We start from the raw sequence: 22,573 nt of genomic DNA, 5'->3' as shown, positions 1-22,573 counted from the left end.
GTTCCATATCCCTATAGTGATTGGAGTCAACCTAATGATCTATAATAACTTCTCTCCTCTTTAAAGCCTGGAAAAGGACATACCTACTGTCTGTGTTCTGGAGTCTCTTTTGTCCCCCATAAATAAGTGTGCCATAATAGCTGGGGGTTCCAAGAGGTGTTCTGCTAATTCTCTACTTATGGGATGAAACTTATGTTTTCTGTTGTTCCATCTAAGAAAAGGAGCTCCATGCTCTTCCCTGAGGTGTTTATTCTGTGCTTTCAGATTGGCAGCCGGAGTAGTGTGTACTCCCCAGAGAGCAGTGTGAGGAAGACAGGCTCATACATTTATGAGGAGTTCATGCCTACAGATGGCACTGATGTAAAGGTAAGGAAAAGCCTGGAATAGCTCCATCCTTCTCCAGGCCTGGGATAGCTAAAGGTTGGGCAGTCCTGCTTAGTCCTACTTAGATTCTGGAGTGTTTGTTTGAGCTGTGAGGCATTGACTGTGCAGCGTGGATCCCAAAGAGGGGAGTGGGTGTTCTGTAGGTCATAACAGGAGGAATGTGCAAGACCATCTGGTCTTCTCTCTGTGTCTGCAGTAGAAATACCTTCTGGAAGCTGCAGTTAGTCTAGGTGGTTATGTCAGGTTTAACTATTTCTCTTCCCAGGTGTACACTGTTGGGCCAGACTATGCCCATGCAGAAGCTCGCAAATCCCCTGCTTTGGATGGGAAGGTTGAACGGGACAGTGAAGGGAAAGAAATCCGTTACCCAGTCATGCTGACTGCCATGGAGAAACTAGTTGCCCGGAAAGTCTGTGTAGCCTTTAAGGTCTGTGTTTTCTCCCCGATGCAAGCAGGATACTCCATGAATGTCTGATTTGAATCTTGGTCAGTGTTAAACCTTGAGCTCTGTTACCCTGATGTGTCTCTGGTGTGGCAGTCTTCCACAACTGATGCCAGTTGCCGTCTCTGCTGGCTGGGTGCAGCTGGTCCTGCTGGCCATGGCAGTTTGCTGGTCAGAGATGACTGGGAAGGTAGGAGGGCCTGCAGCAAATCCCCTCTGTGCTGGCAGGTGGCTGGTGTCCAGCGTACATCTGAGCATTTAATGCCAGATTCTGAGCATGCTGCTGTCCATCTGACCTGCACTTGTCCTGCCTTTACTGTTTCCTAGTTGTGTTTGTGTGGAAAGCTTGGTCTTCTTTTCTTCTAGTTTGTTTTTTTGTTGTTGTTGTTCTATTTTTGATCTGGCTTTGGTGCACATTTGTGTTCTATTTTACAGGTCAGTAGAGTGAGTGTGTGAGTCTAGGTATGGTTACATGACATGTTCAGTAATGGCAGCAGAAGAAGCACTTGGCTACTTGTTCCTGCCCCCACTGCAATCTGCAACCCATGCATTTGTGCTGATACAGCTGTGGGCTTGTTCTACCTTGTAGCCTTTTCTACATAGTGATGGATGTCTTTGCCTGCACCAGTTATTGTCTGTACTTGTCAGTCTGGTTCAAAACTCTTGGATTTAGAGGCAAGAGCAGGAGAGCCAGGAGCTGCTTTGTCTTAAGCCTTTAGAGCTCTGGGAGGTAGAGGGGCGGCCCTGACGGCTTAATCTGGGGGCTTGTGGGTTGGGCCTTTGATACAGCTGTGAGGGTGTAAAGGTTCCTCTAAAGGGCCTGTTACTGCTGGCTAGGGGCTGTATTTGCATGCTTCTTCAAGGCTCATGAGGTAGGCATAGAGTGGAGGACGGCTGCAGCATCAGTGGAGCTGAACTGGGCAGTGTACATGGGCTTGGTCTGTGTGTGCGCCCTGCTTGGCTGGGCAGCTGCCGTCCCCTTGCTGCACTCCCTCACAGCATGCCTGAGTCCTGTGTCCTCTGCTTCCTCATGCAGCAAACAGTGTGTGGGTTCGACCTCCTGCGGGCAAACGGCCACTCTTTTGTTTGCGATGTGAACGGCTTCAGTTTTGTGAAGAACTCTATGAAGTATTACGATGACTGTGCCAAAATCCTCGGGTATGTAGAATTCAAGTTTTGATAGTGGGTAAGGTGACTCATAGCAAAGTAAAATGAACGTGGAGTCCTGATCAGTACGTTGGAGAAGTCTGCAGGTGGTTCATATGGGAACATTTGTTCAGCAGGTGAAAGCTTGGCTCTGGGAGGAATGAGTTAATTATTTTTAGCCTCTGGAGCTCCTGCCTGCATTGGTGTTAGCTGTCTTTGTCTACAGCTAGGTGTATCTTACAGGGCATTTCATTGGATGCTAAGCCCAGCTGTGGTATTGGTGATGGGAGGGAAACTGGTGTCCTTTTCGGGTGCCCTGACTAGCCCATAGTGTGATAGATGTCTCTGCGAGGAAAGTGAGGAGGAATTCTGTGGCTCTCTTCAAATCTGTCAGCTGGACCACTAAGGAGGAAGTGGAGAACCAAGGGAATGGAATTCCTTGTGAGTTTTGTATTCTCATTTTTTCCAGAAATATAATCATGCGGGAATTGGCTCCCCAGTTTCATATTCCCTGGTCCATCCCAACAGAGGCAGAAGACATTCCCATTGTCCCCACAACCTCAGGCACCATGTGAGTACCTGCCATCCTCTCAAAAGAATGCTGGTGATGGCTACATGAGGGACAAAGTGCAAACCCTGTCCAAGGGACAGATATCACCCAGCAGCATGGCGTTCTCCAGCTGCTGTGTTGGTTGCAGCCCTGAAATGCCCGTGGAAAGGCTTAGCCCTTTTGCACACAAAAGGGAAGACAGATTGTAAATTAGTCATAGGTTTGATGAATGCAGATGAGCAGTCATTGAAGGAATTACAGAAACTGCTCACATGGCTTTCAGAAGGCCCAATTTCTTTATCAGCACAGGAAACAGATCAGGGCATCGCTGTAGCTGGCTCACTGTTCAGTAGGCTGCTACTCGGAGAAAACGCATGTTGAGCTGTGGGTGGAAAACAATTAGCTGAAGTATTCATGTTACCTGTACACTTGGCAGACCCTCATTTGATACTGTTGGCCTTACTAGTTTTCCACCACATAAGGCTAAAGGACCAAAGGCAAAAGTTTCTTTGTGATCCTCAGCACACTTGTACACTTGTATGAAGTGAACAAAGTAGCTGCTACAGAAAAGGTAGATTGAGAGTATGTATTCATCCTTCTTTTACTCTGTGATCGTTTGGAAAATGTTGGCAAACACAAACACTGCACAGCTCACAGGACTGCTGGCTTCAATGACACCTTGTGACAATGAGACTGAGAATCAATCCCCATTTCTCTGCGATCCTATAAGAAATAGTTGGATATTGTAGTATCTGAAAAAGCAAACTCATGTAGCCATTCTGAAATTAGCCAGCCTAACTACTGGTTCCTGCAGGTGGCTGATTGCTATGGGATCTTTCTGCATACAGCTCTTGGTTGCTCAAAGACAGGACCCCAGCTGTATAACCATTCTTCTGAATCAAGTTGTTTTTTCCTGGGTCTTTCTAAATCGTTTCTGTAGATTCAGTAACATCCAGCCTTGTCCTTTCTGCTGCCTGTCATATTATGGTACTGTGGTGCTTTTCCCTGATAGGAAACCAGATGACCTGGTAGGGTCTGCAGTACTTTGCTTTTACAGCCTTGGCACTTGTGCCTGGTTTAGTCTGGGAGAAGTTCTGCCACTGATGAGGAAAGCAGCTGTCAAAAGGATGGAACTGAAAGAACAATGGGAAGCTACTTTCTGGTGGCAATTCTGGAGTGTAGGGGCACATTTGTCAGCTGTATCTTGTGTTTCCCCAGGATGGAGCTTCGTTGTGTTATTGCAGTCATCCGGCATGGAGATCGCACCCCAAAGCAGAAGATGAAGATGGAAGTTAAGCATCCCCGGTAAGAGTCAAGACAAGAAGATGCTGTGCTGCTGGAAAGTGAGGAGGGCCCATATTCTGAATCAAAAGGAGGAGCAGAAGGGCTGAGTGCATGGGAGGCAGTGCTTTTTTCTGGCTCCATTCAAGCAAATGCTTTCTGCCCAATTGAGGGAGCCCCCTTTGTGCATAAGGATCCTGGCACCTTCTGTGTGAACACTGGAAGAACAAGTGTTCTTGTTCTTCTAGGTGCTGCAAAGGGAAGTGCCCCACTAAATGGGAAGCTAGTGACTGCTTCCTTTTTGTACCTGCAGCTGGAAACACTTGTTTTTTTCAGAATTTCTGAAGCACAGGAAGGAGCCAGCGGGCCTGCTGGTTCTCCCTGAAGATCAGAGCGTGAATGCATATGTAGGGATGACAGTCCTTGTAGCACTGAAACAGCAGAAAATGGATCAGGGTTCTTTGTTGTCTGTTCAGGTTCTTTGAATTATTTGAGAAATATGATGGCTACAAGACAGGGAAGTTGAAGCTGAAGAAACCAGAGCAGCTACAGGTGAGGGGAGTCCTCTTTGGGGTTACAGTGTGGGACATGCAGGTAATATGGATCCCAGTGTGAGGCAATTCTTTGGAAGGGTGGAAACCCTCAAAAGGGCGACAGTCTGTCACACAAATGCTCCCTTTCTCATTCCCCAGCCCGTGCACACTCAGCTGGGTGATAGTATGAGAGCAGAATGGAAACTTCGCATCCTAGCTGATGTGAAGACTGTAGGATGGGGATGACCTGATGCAGCTTGCCCACCTGTGTGGTTGTCTCTGCTGAAAGACGGGTCCGGGCTAGGGAGTGGGGCAGTTGGAGGCACCTGCTTGTTTCTGAACAGGGCTGGCGCCCAGGGTGGGGATGAAGCAAACTGCAGTGTGAAAGTTTGTCCTGCCTGAGCTGTGTCTTATGAAATGACGTGTCTCTGATGAGTGTCTGTGTGGACCTGATACTGGGTGAAGCCATCTGGAGGCCTTGCAAGACAGTGGTGAGTCTGAGGCAGAATTGCTGGATGCTTGAGACTGTCTGCTCTCCAACAGGAAGTGCTGGACATTGCACGACAGCTTGTGGTGGACCTGGGAACCCACAGTGATTGTGAGATTGAGGAGAGGAAATCCAAACTGGAACAGCTGAAGAGCGTTTTGGAGATGTAAGGGTTCATATCTTGGGGCACCATGAGTTTGTCTCAGAGCCACTGGTCAGCATGTGATGTAGAAGCAAGCTGTGCTGCTGCTGTCCTGGCCAGCTGGCTCCCCCAGAGGTCAGAGTCTCTTCCATCCCCTGTTAGCAGCTGTACACGAAAGGTGACATGCTCTTAAGGTTTTCTTCTTGGCATCAAAACCACTGCTGATTCTTGTTGCAAGTGTGTCTGGTTTTTGGCTAAACAACTTGTGACAAAACTGAGCTTCCTTTGCTGCAGGAGAGGAACTGGAGTCCTGTAGGGACCACATTGATATGAAGCATTTTGGTAAATTTGGAACAAATCTTGTTTTAAGTAAGATTGTCCTGGTGCCAGAAGTTTAACAAAAAGGAGCTTGGAAAACATGAAAAGATGTTTGTGTCCTCTTAGGTTTCATACAGCCCAAATAAAAGACAATATGGTGGTGTTGGCATCTTAGAAACAAAAGAAGGGTTTCTCTCACAACTGTAGCTCACTGTGGCGTACACAGGCAGTGTCTGTGTTCAAGCCACGTCTGTGGAGCACAGAGGATGAATTTTTGCTATGATTCCTTCCCCTGCTCTTTCTGCTCGTTAGAGATGTGGTTATCCTCAGAGCATCTGGCAGATTGTTTTTTTTTCTGTGATCTCATTAATTCACTTGTTAAAGATGTAGACAGAAATTAACTAAGATTGATTAAAGCCCCAGTGGGGTGTGAGAGCACAGAGTGTTGTCAGCTGAAGAGCAGGCAAGTAAATTTATCTTTGAATTTCATTTGGGGGATTTGTTTGGCTTTTTTTGGGAGTGCGTGCCAGATCGCAGGTAGATGGCAAAAATGTTCATGTTCCATGGCAATTGGTGTTGCAGCAGAAAGTCTCTTGCCTGTGCTGTATTTTGCTGTGTGCTGCCTAGGGACCTCTGGGCAAAGGGTGAGTGGAGTTGATTTGTTTAAACTTTTTTTCCCCCCTCTCCTTGTGACAGGTATGGACATTTTTCTGGCATTAACCGTAAGGTTCAGTTGACCTATCTGCCTCATGGACATCCAAAAGCTGCAAGTGAAGACGAAGGTAAAGAAACCTGATGTTGCTGTCATGATCTTCAAGCCTGGTGTTCAAGAGTGCGTGCAGCTATCCTACCTATATAGGCCTCTGGATGTGCAAGCAAAATTAGCGACCCATATCTTATCTTTGTTCACATCATATGAAGGGTTGGAGTGATGCATAATGTAGTGTACCAATATACCCCGGATGGTGCCACAGGGATTATGCTTCCAATTTCATGAATGTCAGCCTATACCTTCAAAAAGTAATGACTCTTAATTTCATACTTGCTGGTTTGGTTCCTGGTGATTTTGGGTCAGGCTTGTGTTGAGAATGCTCTGCAAGGTGCTGATGACAACCTCTTCTTCCTCCCCTCCTCTCCTGCTGCAAGATCAGCTTTGAGATCTGATGCAGTGAGTACCTGTTTGTCTCCTAGAAGCTCGCCGAGAGTCTTCCCCATCCCTCCTCCTGGTGCTTAAGTGGGGTGGAGAGCTGACACCAGCTGGAAGGGTCCAGGCAGAAGAGCTGGGGCGAGCCTTTCGCTGTATGTACCCTGGTGGCCAAGGTAAGCTTTGTCCATGTATCTCTGGTCCTGTCCTGTGACTGTCCCAGGCTGCCCAGCCCAGGTGACTAATTGCCAATGTGAGGGATGCTCAGACATCTGTGGGCTGTGTGCAGCCTGTGTGACTCAGGTCATCACTGTTCTTCTTTTTTTGAGTTGACCTGGTAAGGATAAATAATTCAGGTGGGTTTTGCACCCCAAGATCCCTAAGCTGGCTAGAGTTGTCTGCTGCAGTGGTTAAACTTTAGTATGTCTTGGAGTGCAATAACATTCTTCCAACTAATGTGCCAGTATTCAAAAAAGAGAAGCCATTCTAATAAGATACATTCTGATGCAGCAAATACAATTCAAAATTTATGTATGATTAACAAGGAATTTAGCTCAGATGTAGAGAACAGAGGAATTCTGTCTTGGAACACAGGTAATTCTGCCTTGAGACAGGAGAACAGAAAGGTAACTTCTCCGTATTTTCTCTGCATAATTCTGTGACACTGAAAAGCATTTAGTACACACACAGATCAACAAGACCCCAAAGGAAAAAAAAAAGGCTGAGATTGCCTTTTTTATCCAAGTAGAGTCAGAAGTAATACACTGCTACTGTATTGATCTGGTGAGACCAGTATTGGATACTGCTTATCTTTGACTTGTATGTTTAATTAATTCAATTTAATTAATTAAATTTCAAATTAGTTAAGCTAATTTAAATTGAATTGGAGAAGATTTCCTTCTGGAATAAGGGAGAGTTACCCTTGGTGGCAGAGGGTTGGGTCAGGGAATACTTAAGCAAACTGGACATATCTAAGTCCATGGGCCCTGATGGGATGCACCCACGAGTGCTGAGGGAGCTGGCAGGTTTCACTGTGAGGCCACTCTAGATTATCTTTGAAAGATTGTGGGGACTGAGGGAGGTGCCTGAGGACTAGAGGAGAGGAAATGTCACTCCTAGCTACAAAAACGACAAGAAGGAGGACCCAGGGAACTGCAGGCTGGTCATCCTCACCACAGTCGCTGGGAAGGTGATGGAGCAGCTAATCCTGGAGACCATTTCTGGGCACATGAAGGATAGGAAGGTGATTGGGAGTAGTCAGCATGGATTCACAAAGGGAAGTCATGCTTAACCAACCTGATAACCTTCTACAGTGAAGTGACTGGCTTGTTTAGATGAGGGGAGAACAATGGCTATGGCCTACTTTGACTTCAGTATGGCTTTTGACACTGTCTCTGGTAACATCCTCGTAGCTGATGGAAGTATGGGCTGGATGAGCAGACAGTGAGGTGGATTGAAAGCCAGCTAAACGGCTGGGCTCAGAGGGTGGTGATCAGTGGCACAAAGTCTTGTTGGAGGCCGGGAACTAGCAGTGTAGCCTAGGGGTGAAAACTGGGTCTGATCCTCTTTAATATCTTCATTAATGATCTGGGTGATGGGGCAGAGTGTACCCTCAGCAAGTTTGCAGATGACACAAAAGTGGGAGGAGTGGCTGATATGCCAGGGAGTTATGCTGCCATCCAGAGGGACCTCAACAGGCTGGAGAAATGGGCTGGCAGGAACCTCATGATGTTCAACAAAGGGGAATTGCAAAGTCCTGCTTCTGGGGAGGAACAACCCCCTGCACCAATATATGCTGGGAGCCAACCAGCTGGAAAGCAGATTTGCAGAAAAGGATCCAGGGGTCCTGGTGGGCACCAAGTTGAATATGAGCCAAGAATGTGCCCTTGCCACAAAGAAGGCAAATGGTATCCTGGGCTGCTTTAGGAGGAGCGTTGCAAGCAGCTCGAAGGAGGTGAGCTGTGAGGTCAAATGTTTGTGATCTCAAGAACACATTTTTAGCAAATGTGAGGATAAACTTTCCAAAGGATGAGAAAACTGAGTGCGCATGCTGTTGCTTACTGCAAGGTGCCAACAAGTAGAGCAGCCTGTCAGTGCACAGAGACTAAAGGAGAAGGAGCAGTAGTGGACAGAGGATCTTCATGAAAAGGCCTGTGTGCCATTCTTGAAGATGGCAACAGTGAGTTAGAAAGGCTGGGGACTTCCTGGTGCTGTTGTGGATCTCTGAAGCCTGGAGCTGAGAGGATCAGCCACTGACTTGGACAAGAGATTGGGGAGACTGGAAGACAGCATGCAGGAAAGGGAATTCCAGTGGAAGTACAGGGAGTAGATTGCAGCATAATGAGCCAAAACCTGAGAGAAGAGACCTGACTGCAGAGCTCTGGTCAAGTGCAGTGCAGTTACCAGCAAGCTGGGCTGAGCCCTAAGGTATGGTCTATGCCAGTTCTGAACTGACTTCTCCATATCTGGTGAGCACTGACTAGCTGCCCTTTTGCTCACAGCAGAGCTAGATCTGAGCATGTACAAGGTGACTTCAGTCCTTTTGAATCATGGCTTTGGAGACTTCTGCTTCACATGGTCATTCATGGAGAGGGAGAGATCTTATTTTGCAGTGAGATGCTGTGTTTCTCGGTAGCCGTTGGTACATGGAAGCTTTGTCCAGATATACAGCTGACTTCTGGCTGGTGTCTGTCATTGTCTAGCAGGGTGTTTCTCTGAGTTGTGAGCTCAGAGCTGGGAGCAGTTTTCCCATCTTCTCATGCAATGTGACTGGGTACTGTGCAAAATCATCATGGGATTCTAGGCAGCAGCAAATTAGTCACCACTTCACTGTCTTTGGAGGGTCAGACTCGAGACCTGCATGAGTTGCTTTCTCCCATTGCTGATGTGACTCCTGTGGTTGACTCAGCCACCATAAATAAACTGTCATTTTGTGCCGCAAGATAATTGTAACTCTACAGGATATGCTTTGGAAGCCGGGTGCCTCCCTACTGAATACTCTGCCTGCAGTTCTGATGGCAGCAGTACCTGCCCGTATGCAGAGAACTAGTAGAAGGAGGCAATTTTTTTTTGTGCATCTTTATTCTGCACAGGGGTATTCAGGCTAGCAGAACAATTGTGGACTGTTCAGAGAGGGTTGCTGCGGAATTTGGGCAGCATCAGACTTGACTGGTGAATGCTCACTTTTTTTCCTCAGAATGAACTTTCCCAAGTTAAGCAAAGCCTGAATTAATTTTCTAGTTATCATATATAGCTAAAACTGTCTATTTGGGAGCAGCCTAAATCCTGGCTATGAAAGTGATTAATTCTCTATATAACTTTGTTACTACAATAAAGTTTGTTGTCTAAAGCAGTATATTCAGCTGATAGTTTTGCAGGTGTCAGAATATTAATTTTGAATTTGTTATCTGTTCCAGGTGATTACGCTGGTTTCCCTGGATGTGGCTTGCTGAGGCTGCACAGCACCTACCGTCATGATCTCAAGATTTATGCCTCAGATGAGGGACGAGTTCAGATGACAGCAGCAGCTTTTGCAAAGGTCCTTCCTCTCTTTTGGGCATCTGTTAGTTCTGCTACATTAGTCTTAAAATATGCCAGTTCTAAAGAAAAACATCTGGTGATGAGGAAGAAGCTGTCCTAGGAACTTCGCGCTCTCTGTTGGGAGGATGGTAGCACATTATGCTAATAGCAACTGTATGGGGCGGTACTGGAAATCCAGTGTAGCTGCACATGTATGTTACCTTTAGTATCCTGTCCAGCATAGGACCCAGACTGGAAAAGGAGTTATTTATGGAGTATTGCTGGTGTTTGATGTTAGAGCACATCAAACCTGTTGCTGAATATTAATTACCTACAAAATGAGTGTTTCTTGGGTGACTGCCCAGCCAGAGGGGTTATTCCTTGACTGCTGGATTTAGAAGGGGGATGAAATGTCTTTGGTGCAGTGTGGGGTGGGGGCTGAGGAGAGGACAGGTTCATCTGCACTTAAAGCTGGAGCCAGGGGGAATCCTGTGGTGGTGACCTTAGCTGTTCTTCAGAGCCTCTGGTGTATCAACATTTTCCAGCAAACTGAATTGGCTGCTCAACAATTGCCTAGACAAATATGGGGCTGCTGCAGGCAGAGCTGGCCTTCTGCCTTGAATAGCTCTAGAAGCATGCCAGAGTCACTGGTGACTGCAGGTGCTGTTTCTGTAAAACTGCTCTTCAAGGGCAGTTGAGATTTCACTCAAGTTGACTGAAGGCTGGCCATGAAACTACCAGAAATGTTTGTTGCTTGGGCTGCACATAGCTGAAATCTTGTCCTGTGTTGCTTTAGGGTTTGCTGGCCCTGGAGGGAGAGCTCACCCCCATCCTGGTGCAAATGGTGAAAAGTGCCAATATGAATGGTCTCCTGGACAGTGACAGTGATTCCCTTAGCAGCTGCCAACACAGAGTGAAGGCACGACTGCATGAAATCATGCAGAAGGATGCTGATTTCTGTGAAGAGGATTATGAAAAGGTAAAGCACCTGTGTGGCTTTGTTGCTTCCTGTATCTGGAAGGAGAACAGCATTGCTCCAGTAGTTTGATGTGAAGCCTGCTGGTATGTGAACAGTAGTTTGGTTAGTCTGAGATCAGTTCTAGTCAAAATTACAGGGTATAAACAGAACTTGAGGAGGAAGAGGGCAGGTTAATGGCCCCTGCCCTTCTCCAAGGGAAAATCCTCAGTGTTGCTCTACTGTCCCCTTCAAGAATCATCATGGTACCTTCCTCTCCCTTTAGAAGTCTCAGTGCATTTTATTCTCATGGGTGTGCTAAAAAGAAGAGTTCTTGTGGTTTACTGCATGCTGCCCAGAACAATCCCAGTTGCTGTGGACAGGGACTATGCCTTGCCAGATTCTAGATCTGTGCTCTGTGCATGTGTGAACAGATCTTTTGGATGCAAACCCTTTTGTGGTCCTATCAGTGTCTGATAACTGCAGAGTAGAGAGCATGGGCTACATCCAGCACAGCAACCAATAAAAGCAGTATAGCAGCTTCTCCAACAAGTCCCCAAAACACTATTTTTCCCAGATTCTGAGATCTGATTACCGAACTGAAATCCATTACCATTAAGGAACATATTTATCACCTTAAAGAACTACTTCAAACTTCTCTGAAGCCCTTCTGCTCAAGCACAAAAGCAAAGTGAGACAAGAGTGGATATTGTAGGTGGAGGGAGGTCTGATCTGATAGGAGCAGTTGTTTGCTACCTCTGAGTTTGGTCCTGAGGAAGTTTTTAAAACATGCCTAACTACCCCTAGGAATAGGCCAGCTCATTATGCTCAGCTGGGAGCACAACTTTTGTACCTAATCAGAAAGTACAGCTGCACAAGGCAGACATCTTGTGTTCCCAGTCTGTAAAGATACTAACTAATCTCTACTGGTATCTTCTCTCAGCTAGCACCTACAGGCAGTGCTTCTCTGCTCAACTCCATGACATTTATCCAGAACCCAGTAGAGGTCTGTAACCAGGTGTTCACCCTGATTGAGAATCTTACCTCCCAGATACGAAAACGTCTGGAAGACCCAAAATCTGCAGGTGAGCATCAGAACTGGAAAGCAGATTCATTTATTGTTACATCTTCAGAGCTCCCAAACACCACTATGGTTTATGTTTGTCTGTAGCAAAGAAATTCTAAAGTGAAATTCTGTATGTGCTATTGATGTAGAAGGCTCTTATTCCACTTTCAACTACTGTTAGAGCTGTAATGTAAAGGAAATGATATGTGCATCTTGGGTTTAGAGTGAATGTAAATAGCAGCAGTATAGCCTGGAGAGGTATGTCTGATTTTTTTCAGGCATTTCCTGGAGGGAGCTCAAGACTGTAAACAGCAAGTTTTTCAGTCATGATTTGCTCATCTCTAAGAACTTTCCTAATAATGGGGCAGAGGTTTTAAAAAGGCATCTGTGGGACATTTCACACAGTCTATGGCAGACATAAACCAATAGGCAAACAGTTTCACTTTTCTCAAGTATTTCAGAAGTAGCTTATTGCTGCAGGTTAAAACTCTGTGCAGCCGATCCAGTGGCTTTTCCAGTCTAGGATTCCCATGGGTGACATAATAATCAGAGCCCTTCTGTGCTGGGAGAAGTCAGTCATAGCTGTCACTTGAAATCTACACAGAAGTAGTGAGGATGTGAATGTGGTTTGGTGTTCTTTGCTGTTTAGACCTGCAGCTGTACCACAGTGAGACTTTAGAACTGATGCTGCAACGCTGGAGTAAGCTGGAACGAGATTTCCGCATGAAGAATGGGCGTTACGACATCAGCAAGATCCCTGATATCTACGACTGCATCAAATATGATGTACAGCACAACTGTGCGCTGAAACTGGAAGGCACAGCTGAACTCTTCAAACTCTCCAAAGCCCTGGCAGATGTGATCATACCCCAGGTATAGCCTGTCCTGCCAGTGTGACGATGTCTGTGGTGTCAGTTTCTGACCCTTTCCCTGTCTGTTTTTTCTCGATTCTTTCGCACGTTAACTCTCAAGGCAGCATATCACAGGTATTTCTCAGATATATCTCTCAGTGTTTGTATAAGGCCGCAACCATTTATGACTTAAGATGTGGTGGGGCTGGCTTCCTGGATGAGGATTCTGACAGTGTCAGAATAATGAACAGCTGATGCAGCAGCTTTTCCATGTTCATCATAGTGCATTATAGCACAGCTTCGAGTTGAGTGTGTGTGCTGTAGCAACACCCCATTCTCCACATACAAGATTGTACAGGGAAAGAGAGATTTCTGTGTTAAAGTGAAGGCTTGTTCTGGCAAGTTTGTTATTCTTGTCAAACTAGAACTTGTTCAGTTTCTAAAGTTGGCTTGCTTCTCGCAAAGTTTATGCCCATGAACATGGGAGGGGAAAGGAGGGCCACATGCAATGGAACTCTTTATTCACCGTTGTTCTGTCCCGCTTCTGGCAGAACATCCTTCGTTTATATGGGATGAACTTCTACCAGCAAGGTCCAATTGTACTTGTGCCCATGTAGAGCAGAAGTGGTCTTCTAAACTTTTTCACAGTGTTCTTCATGAGATATAGTTTGGCTATTTCCAGCATAGCACTTCAGGTTTTATCTTTGCAAGTAGCAGTTGTTGCACTAATGCTCATGTCAGGTCAGGGTATAAGTTTGTGTATCATGAGAGGAGGGTCCCTGGTGGTACTTGCACCTCTCAACTGTTGGAAGAATACTGACAGTCGTGTCTAGACAGATTGGGATTCTTGGAGGAGTCTCTGTCCTCTGTCACCATTTGCAATATGTGGAAAAAAAGAGAAGAGTGACATTTCCCTTTCTGTCCTTGTTTCTTGTCCTGTAGTGGTGCTTGTGGACAGTCCTGTTGAAGTCCAGCCTCCTTTCATGTGAGGATGTGGCAAAGAACCAGGGCTCAGGGGTATCTATTGTTTTGTTCCTGCAGGAATATGGGATTAATAAGGAGGAGAAACTGGAGATTGCTATTGGCTTTTGTCTTCCTCTCATTAAAAAGATCCAGTTGGACCTACAGAGAACCCACGAAGATGAATCTGTCAACAAACTACATCCCTTGTAAGGATTGTGCTGCATGCTGCTGCTGGTGGGGAGGGCAGCTTTGGAGCAGCGTGTGGGAACCATGCCAGAAGAGTGTACTGGTGTGGAAGGAGGCACTGAACATACGTTGAAGGACACACCAAGAGGGAGATATGTTCGTGCTCCTAGAACTAGAAGGGAAATGGAAAGGCGCATTGAGCATGGTGCCACAGAAGCTTAAACCCATTGTAACTGGATGGTGGTGCCTTCATCCCTGTCTCTGCAAGGGGCAAGTGCTGGTATGATGAGGCCACCTCTGCCCCACCATGTGTCTCCATTAGGATACCATAAAACTTGCTGCTTCTGTGTCCAGTGCTCTCACTGTTCTGTTCCTGCTGCTCTTTGACAGTTCCCAGTGTGGGGTTATCTTATTCCATTAAGTGTGCAGAAATGCTGCTGTGTGGTAGATGGCAATTCATTGGCAGGCTGTGAGTAACACTGGGCTGATTTTGGTTTAGGTACTCAAGAGGAGTTCTGTCACCAGGTCGCCACGTTCGGACACGGCTCTACTTCACCAGTGAGAGCCATGTGCACTCTCTGCTCAGTATCTTCCGCTATGGGGGCCTCCTGGATGTAAGTGTCCCAGCAATGCTGACAGAGTAAGCCTCCCTGCTTTTTTTCAGTGGCCCTTTCCAAGGTGGACAGTGTATGTTTGTAGGTTGCCCCTCTAGCCGGCTCCCCCAGTAATGACGTGCATCAGTGGCCTCTGGCCAAATCCATCTCTGCTGTGTCTGCATGCTGCAGCTTCGTGCCTTTCTGGCATGTAGGAGGATTGTTCTTCCTCAGTCCTGACACTGCCTGCCTTGCTTGTATGGAGGCATGTTTTCTCCAAGAGCTGTCCTGCTGGTTTCGGATGAGTAGACCACTTAACCTGTGTAGGAGGATAGCAATATAAGGCAATGGGAATGAGGGATTTTCTCTCTTCCTGCTTCCTTCAACCCTTTATTTCAAGAGCTTGACCCTGTTATTTAGTGACTTTCTGTCAATTCTAAGTCAAGAAAATCAGTTTGCTTACAGAGGATGTGACTTGAGGTTGCAAATGCATAGGGGGTGCTCTCTACCAGAGGGACAGATGACACATTTTTAGGGGACTAACTCATCCAATCCAACCTTCACTTGCTTTCATAACCTGCTTCCTGAAGGAATTGGCGTGACCCTGAGAAAAGCTCTGCTTTAGAGTCCTTGAGAGGCTCTCTGATTTATCTTCCCATTTTTAAGCATGGTGTTCTGAAATGCCTTGAGAGTTTGGGCTTGCTTAGCAGGCGTGATTTCTGATGTCTGTGGAAGCTCAATGTATCTGCAGGCAGTGATCATGCAAGTACCTCTGAACTGCTCACTGAATAAGATGCTACTTTATTCCCCGACTTGAGTTTCAGAGGATGCTGTGTTGCTAGCACAGGGATATTAGGCTGCATCTGGGTTCATTTGTACCCGTGGGGTTCATTTCACGTCCATCAAGGTGGCGAGATGCTCCGCAGCAGTGTGAATGGTACTTCAGGTATGGCCGTTCCCTAGCAGTGTTGGGAAACAATGAGGGGTGGGCTTCCCTGCCTTGTGGAGCCCAAGGGTCCAGCAGGGCTCTGTAGACTTTTCATTCAGCATTGTGTAAAAGCAGCTTCACTTGGTCCCTTATTTAGCACAACTTCATCCCTTGTGCTTTTTTTGAGATTTCTCTAAAATACTCTATTCTGTAGGCCACTATTTGAGAATGACTGTGTTTGGGAACCTGCTGTGGGTTATGCTTTTCTCCAGACAGCATGGCATAGGGGCTTGCAGCTGGATGTGCTCAGAACTGCACGTGGATTGTATGGGTAGCTGTAGTGTCCCTCTATGCAGTTGCTCCTTACTTTAAGCACCCCACCCTCATTGCAAGGTCATTTCTCTTCATGCAAGTTAAGCAAGGTGGTTTTTGTCCTGACAATGTTGTTATCTTGTGGAGAGACAAACTCTCTCAGACCCATTTCACTGAATGCTGCAAGGTGTCTGCTGTTGCTTATTCCATGCGACTGTTTATGTGTATATATCAGGAAAACAAAGACCAGCAGTGGAAGAGAGCCATGGACTATTTGAGTGCTATCTCAGAGCTGAACTACATGACCCAGATTGTTATCATGCTCTACGAGGACAACAACAAGGTGAGGGATATAGCTGTAGGATAAAATCCTTCCTGCCATGATGAAAGGCACAGTCCCCGAGAGATGAGTTCAGCTGGGAAGTCTGTAACCTGAGCTCTCTCCGCTTGTGAATAAAGATGGATGGATCATTAACACGACTGATAGTTTTTATTTTTAGGTGGGAGGCAGTGACCCAGTTAATGCTAGTTACTTGTAAGCAGAATGCTACCCTGAGCAGTAATACCAAACTTAAGTAATCAATACTATCTATTTTAAAGCATTTCCTAAAGCAATATAATTTGCTGTTTCTTAATATTAATTACAAATGAACAGTAGGAAAAAATAAACAAACACAAATGATATTTGGCAGTTTTTGCCAAATATTTCTAGAAAATACCCAGAAATTCCACATTCCTGAACTTTTTTTTATTGTAAAAATATACAGATATAGTTAGGGAAGTATATATTGATATCTTCAGGAAGAGAATGATTTAAAAACCAGCCAGAATGTGGAAGCTGATGGTGATGACCATAAGTAGTTTTGGCACCGAATCGCACGTACTGAATCCCAGGTCCTGTGACTCAGGTACTGTACTGTAGGAGGTTGTAGTGGGCGAGGGGAGCAGTCCCTTTGCTCCATATGCTATAGAATTAGAATCTTCGGTTCACAGAGCTGATGTGGGGTTCTAATGGTAGAAGTGAAATATTTCTCAGTGCTGTTTGTCAAAAAAACCCCAAAAAGTCTTAGGAGTGGTGTAAATCTGTTAATAAGTCGAGATGGTGAAACTTTTGGTTCTACATCATTGGTGCCAGATACTGTAAAAGCTCTGGCTTCCTTTTAAAGAAAAAAAAAATTAATATTAGAGACAGTTACTTAAATCTTGGAACAACCTGACTAAAGGTTCAGGAGGGAACCAATCTCTCCCTGCCCCAGTGTGTGCTGGTTTTGCAACAAGAGTGGATCAGAAGGGGCTATGTTTTAGGTTTGTGTATATATATATATATATACACACATATAGCCTGGTTCTGTTTTGGTCCTCTGGTGGCTGTTGTCACAAAATAACAACAATCTGAATGCCTCAGCTTTGTGCTAATAAGGGCTGTCCTTTTGGATGAGACAAACCTAGAGCCATTATGTTTGTGGTTTCTTGTTGCTTCCGCTTTCCTTCCAAAAGGATGCGCTTGGGATGCGTGCTGCACCAGCATGGCAGGGTGGCCCAGGTCAGACCATGGCCTATGCTGACAGTGGGACTGATTTTTATTTATTTACTTATTCCTGTGGCTCTTGTTCACAGGACCCGTCTTCAGAAGAGCGTTTCCATGTGGAGCTGCATTTCAGCCCTGGCGTGAAAGGCTGTGAGGAAGACAGAAATGTGCCCACGGGGTTTGGCTTTCGGCCTGCCTCCGCAGAGGTGAGCACCGTGCCCGGGCGCAGGCTGCCCTGCCCGCTGGGGATGTGGCCAGCGCGGGCCCCTCAGGCACCTTGCTGCTCTACCAGGCTCTGCAGCTGTCCAGTCTCCAGCAGCAAATTTTCCTCTGACCCTTCTCTCGTGCCCGCGAGCTGTTAGCAGGTTATGTTCCCTGCCGAACTCCCAGGTTTTGTCAGGGCTGGTATCCTCCTGAGCTCAGCAGAGCTGGGTGGCCCGAGGTGGGAGTCAGTGCCTGGGCAGCACTTGCGAAGGCCGCGTGCCTGTAGGTGTCAATGTTTCCTTTCTGCAGAACGAGGACAAGAAAGCTGACCAAGGCAGCCTGGAGGACCTCTCCAAAGAGAAGGGTGTAGATGAGCCAGACCGTGCACAGCAAAGGTCTCCGCAGCCTTCCGAGCCCGTCAGCATTCAGCGAAGATCACCGCTGATCAGGAACCGGAAAACAGGGTCCATGGAGGTAACAATGCAATGGGTGCCCTTGCTTGTTCTAATGAAGGTCTTTTGCTTGGTTTTGGTTTCCTGGCATTCCTTTTAATGTGCCAGAGTTTGAGTTGATTCTGGGAAAGGATCTGCGGAAGTTAAAGAGGGATTTTTTGGAAGGCAGACCTCCCAGACTCCTCCTCATTGAGGAAGGACAGGGGCAACACAGGTCAGAGGAACTGATGAGGAAGAGCAAGTAAGGAAATGCTTGAGAAACACAAGAATTACTTGGATTACATGCTCTGTAGAAGCATCAGTGCAACCAGCTACAAGATTGCATGTAACCTCTTCGCCTAGCCACGGTGACATCTTTGCCTACCCTTAGACTCTAGCCTTTGCCTCTCACAGTTCAGCTCCACATTTCTTGTTCCTGTCTCCCATCTAAGATCTCATGCAAATCCGAGTTCCCTGCTAACTGGTGGGTTTATTACAGAGTGTTTAAACTGCCAGGGTTTAGAACTGTCCCATTCACTGATCTGCTAATGTAACAAAGATCGATTTTACTGTTCTTACTTCTCTCCTTTAGGGCTGTTATGTGTCATAAGGCTAGATTCAGTCAGCAGGTAGCTGGCACCTTCAAAGTGCTCTAGAATTGCCCCTTCTTTTGGAGGGGTTTCATAGGCATTTTTGCTGTTTTCTGAACCAGTGAAAGCAGAGAGTTAGGGCGTGAGGTATTTGTTAGCTGGCTTCCATCTCTGTGTCACTTATGGCATAATCTTTGCGTGCAGCACTCGGGGGCTGTTTGTAACAGGCACATACTAAGTTAAAGGGGATATACTTTCCTGCTGCTAAAGAAGGAAGTCCATGTCCCAGTGATCCCAGCAAGAGTCTTGGGAGACAAGGAGCTCAGTACATGAGTCCCTTCATACTTTTGAGATCTCCATTGTTCCACAATCCAACACAAACTTAAAATTAAAAATTGAGCATGCACTCTCACAATCTTAGCGTTATGCTTCTTGAAAATGGTGATTTTAAGGAAGAGACGTCCTTTTCTTTACCTTCAATTGATGCATAAAGGCTTTTGAGACCAGTGGGTAACTTGGAGCACGACACTGATTATACTATCTGTCTTTGCAGGTGCTATCTGAATCTTCTTCCAAATCAGGAGGTTATCGCCTCTTCAGCACTTATTCCAGGCAATCTTCTGAGATGAAGCAAAGTGGCTTAGGTACTGTACTTGGCCTGTAACCAGCCTGCTCACCTGTACCTCTGTATTTCTGTGGGTATCTGTCTGTCTCTCCACGTGTACACCTGGCTTAACTTCCTTGTATGTCTCTCTGTTTGTATTATGTCTTCTTTTAGTGTTACTGTTTAGACCACTGTAGAGACTATCTTATTGTATCTCCTTTTGTGTATGATCTTCTCCTTCAGCTTCTAGTAACAGAAGATGCACTGTTCATCCTTTATAGTATGGGAGCAACAGAGCGAGCTGTGTACTTGCAGGTTGGCCTTCTGGTTCCATGTTGCTACCATATGTTATACCATTTCTGAACTTAGTAGGAAGAGATGATTTTACGTGAGAACTAGCGTGCTTTCTGTTCTGCAAAACAGTAGTTTACATGCAAAGCTGCTCTTCATGTAAGACTATTATATTTCTACCTTTGCTTCATAAAGATCTCTTGTATGGAACAGATCATGTCATCTGCAGTGGTGTTTGACAGCTCTCTAATTGAGCTGGAATCCCTGGTTAGCCATTCTTTGCATGGTAGCCAGCGGAAGAGAATATTTTGGGGCACTTGGTGTTCTCTGCCTGTCCTTGAGAGTACCATTCTCTGCCATCCCAATCTAAACTATGTCTTAATAGTTGAAATTCTTCCTGAAATAGTTTTGCTAAAGCAAGATCTATTTGGAAACTGAAAAGCTGTCTTTGCTGTCATGAGGTTCAAAGATAGCTGTGCAACCTAGATCTTGCAGATGACTAATAAGCACCAGGAGGTGGAAATGCCTAAGTTATGCCCACTTTCTTTTTCTTTAAAACCATTTTTGCATTATGGCATGGCCGTAGACTTGCAGCAGTTCTGACTCATCAGTTCTTTACTCTGTTATGTGGACATCCTGCAGCCAAGAGATTTCTGAAAGGCCTGATCATTTCTTTGTCACTTTTGAATGAGGTGTTTCTTTGGAAGCTAATTCTTACCAAGTAAAGGGAATTTTCTTCAGAGTGGTTAGGAAGTATCCCTGGAGTCTGCCAGTTATGCTCCCAGCCAATTGGAAAAATCTAAGAAGGAGTGGCTGATGCATATTTTTTTCATAAAGGCACAATAGCCTTGGCCACAGTGGTTTTTGAATGTGCTATTTCATGTGGTGCATCTACTTACTTCTGCCTTTCACAGACCACCTGCAGGATTAAGTAAGCTGTAATAGACTGCCTTGCTTAGGCTCGAAGAAACCTGTGGTTATTCTGTGAATCCATGTGAATCAATATGAGAATTTCTGAGATGGCACACAGTTAAGGAAGTGTATCTGTTTGGAGAATTACTGAGTACAGCAAATGCTACAAGCAAACTATCTTTACTGTTTGGATGTCTGAGTACCAGAAGGCATGTGCTCTGGAAAGCAGATGTTACAGCCTATTTACTACAGCCTTTTCCAGGTTTCTGAGGAATGTCTGTTTTGGCAATAGAGAAGACTACTGCTCTGCAGGACCCTTGTAAAGTACTACTTTTCCGTGACAACAAAATTTGAAATGTGATCCCAGCAGGTTTAATTTCAGGTTCTTGCCTGACTTGCCTTGCCGGGAAGCCTGTGCTTGTCACTCTCCCAACTGTGAAGCTCTGCAGAGACAAAACTCTGAGTAGGAATTGATAGACCTGATCTGTGACAGTAGACCTCTAGCTAGATACTCAGTCCAGCCATCATTCTTCTCTATAGAGTCTTGCAGCTGCAGGCACAGAAGGGTTGAGCAGGAGAGACCTGTGGTGCAACACCAGCTTGCACAATCCCTGGTTATCAGGATGTCTGTGTTGCTATGAATTTCTCTTAACCCGAGAACTGTTAAGAAGAATGATGCCTCTTTACCTGTAAAAGTCAAGCTCTTCAAGGAATCTTGCCGATTCCTTTCCTGCTTGTTTTGTAGAAATCTGTTTTCTTCCTCCTTTAGGACCTGAAATGTGCTCTCTGTGTGAGAAATAATACGGAACTCACAGGAGCTTGAACTTTGACTTTAATACTTGTCTCAGCAGCTATGCTGTGAGGGGGGTCATTCAGATACTACCTGCTGTTTCTAAGCTTTTGTGAAGTTGAGCCTATCACCTGTTGCCTGATCTTGTCAGTGGCTCACTATCGTTATCTTTGGGAGAATGGATCCTCTGGGAGAATGTCTGTTCAGGTATAACCTCTTATGTTTAAGCATGCAGGAATGGGGAGCAGCACAGAGCTCCTATAATAACCCTGCTGCCATACCTGCCAGAATTGTGTCTTTACTGTAATTTAATGTCTGTTTGGAAAAGGGGCGGGCTGCAGCTTGTTTTGTGTATGTGAAGTGGTGCTTTGGGGTGTGCTATGTTTTTCTGGGCAGGAGCAAGTGCATTATTGTGGATTGTCTGCAATCGTGTGTATGCTTCCAGCTTGAGAAGCCTAGGGAAATTTCAGTGCCTTGCTTTGCTTGCAAGAACACTTCAATATGGGGTAAAATCCTTGCTGTTTCAGCAACAGAGGTGGTATACTGCCAGTGGGCCTGAAGCGTTGTGCTGAGACTCCCATAGGGAAATAAGGGATGTCCATTTTTAATATATCTGAAACATTGAATGTACATCTGAAAATTAAATACACAAAAAAGATCCAGCACATACAGTAATTTCTAGCAGATGTTGCTACATCTTAAATCCAAATGGCTAGTATACCATTATGTTCTTTAGGATGCGTGTGTGTGCGTAACTTTGCCTAGAGTTCACTGTAGACAATTGCTGTCATCCATAGAGTCACCTTTGTAAATTCTCTTCTGGCTTAAGGGTGCTAACAAAATGCCTCTGTCTACTGTAGGATGGCAGAAACACTGGGGTATCCTTAGTGGCATGAGGTTGCTTAAGATAGAAAGTCACTAAAATCTTCTGTTCCGTTTTTATCTGCCAGTAAATGAGTCTGTTGGGGCTTTTTTTGTTGTTTGTTTGTTTGTTTGTTTGTTTTTTAAGCTATGGGAGGATGATTAGGAGCATCATCCTGGCTGCTGCTTGACAAAATTTTGTTTGCATTCCAACAGACTCTGGCTCATGCTGAGTCAGCACTGAGCTTCAATTTAAGGCATTAGGAGAAAATTTTCTAAGGCTTGTGTATCAGTCACCCTGCAGGCAAGAGTTCTTTGCCTGTTTGTCCAAGGACACGTATGTGCTAGTCCACCCTGTGGAAAGCTACCAGCAGTGTCACAGTGGTGGAATAGCTTAAGCTCTGTGCATAAGAGAAGCTTTTTGGTCATCCCCCACTGTTCCCAGGAGCAGATGTCATCAGCTTAGACTGAGCTTACATGTGACTAGCTCAAAACTCAGGATCTGTGTGCTTTCTTCAAAGAAGCTCTGGCTAAAAAGGAGCTTTGCAGAGAAAGAGCGGGG

The 22,573-nt window shown here is 45.7% G+C and overlaps 1 protein-coding gene across 12 annotated transcripts in view; it reads left to right on the top strand.

The window, feature by feature from the left end:
• Positions 1 to 22,573, top strand: part of PPIP5K1 (diphosphoinositol pentakisphosphate kinase 1) — a 52,252-nt gene that overhangs the window by 9,748 nt on the left and 19,931 nt on the right. For 10 of the 12 annotated variants that reach the window (XM_052808974.1, XM_052808979.1, XM_052808973.1 and 7 more), the window contains exons 8-26: positions 265 to 366; positions 650 to 811; positions 1,863 to 1,984; positions 2,442 to 2,543; positions 3,741 to 3,827; positions 4,280 to 4,355; positions 4,880 to 4,989; positions 5,980 to 6,065; positions 6,475 to 6,603; positions 9,844 to 9,965; positions 10,743 to 10,925; positions 11,845 to 11,986; positions 12,617 to 12,840; positions 13,860 to 13,987; positions 14,467 to 14,581; positions 16,036 to 16,143; positions 17,418 to 17,534; positions 17,842 to 18,006; positions 19,107 to 19,197. In XM_052808974.1, coding sequence (XP_052664934.1) covers positions 265 to 366; positions 650 to 811; positions 1,863 to 1,984; positions 2,442 to 2,543; positions 3,741 to 3,827; positions 4,280 to 4,355; positions 4,880 to 4,989; positions 5,980 to 6,065; positions 6,475 to 6,603; positions 9,844 to 9,965; positions 10,743 to 10,925; positions 11,845 to 11,986; positions 12,617 to 12,840; positions 13,860 to 13,987; positions 14,467 to 14,581; positions 16,036 to 16,143; positions 17,418 to 17,534; positions 17,842 to 18,006; positions 19,107 to 19,197 — 2,371 coding nt within the window. The remainder of the gene's footprint in view (positions 1 to 264; positions 367 to 649; positions 812 to 1,862; positions 1,985 to 2,441; positions 2,544 to 3,740; positions 3,828 to 4,279; positions 4,356 to 4,879; positions 4,990 to 5,979; positions 6,066 to 6,474; positions 6,604 to 9,843; positions 9,966 to 10,742; positions 10,926 to 11,844; positions 11,987 to 12,616; positions 12,841 to 13,859; positions 13,988 to 14,466; positions 14,582 to 16,035; positions 16,144 to 17,417; positions 17,535 to 17,841; positions 18,007 to 19,106; positions 19,198 to 22,573) is intronic. The other 2 variants (XM_052808976.1, XM_052808985.1) reach the window with 1 other exon arrangement.

This window comes from Harpia harpyja, chromosome 14 (assembly GCF_026419915.1).
Source record: "Harpia harpyja isolate bHarHar1 chromosome 14, bHarHar1 primary haplotype, whole genome shotgun sequence".
In the NCBI taxonomy this organism is placed as follows: domain Eukaryota; kingdom Metazoa; phylum Chordata; class Aves; order Accipitriformes; family Accipitridae; genus Harpia; species Harpia harpyja.
This window is presented reverse-complemented; position numbering and strand designations above follow the sequence as displayed.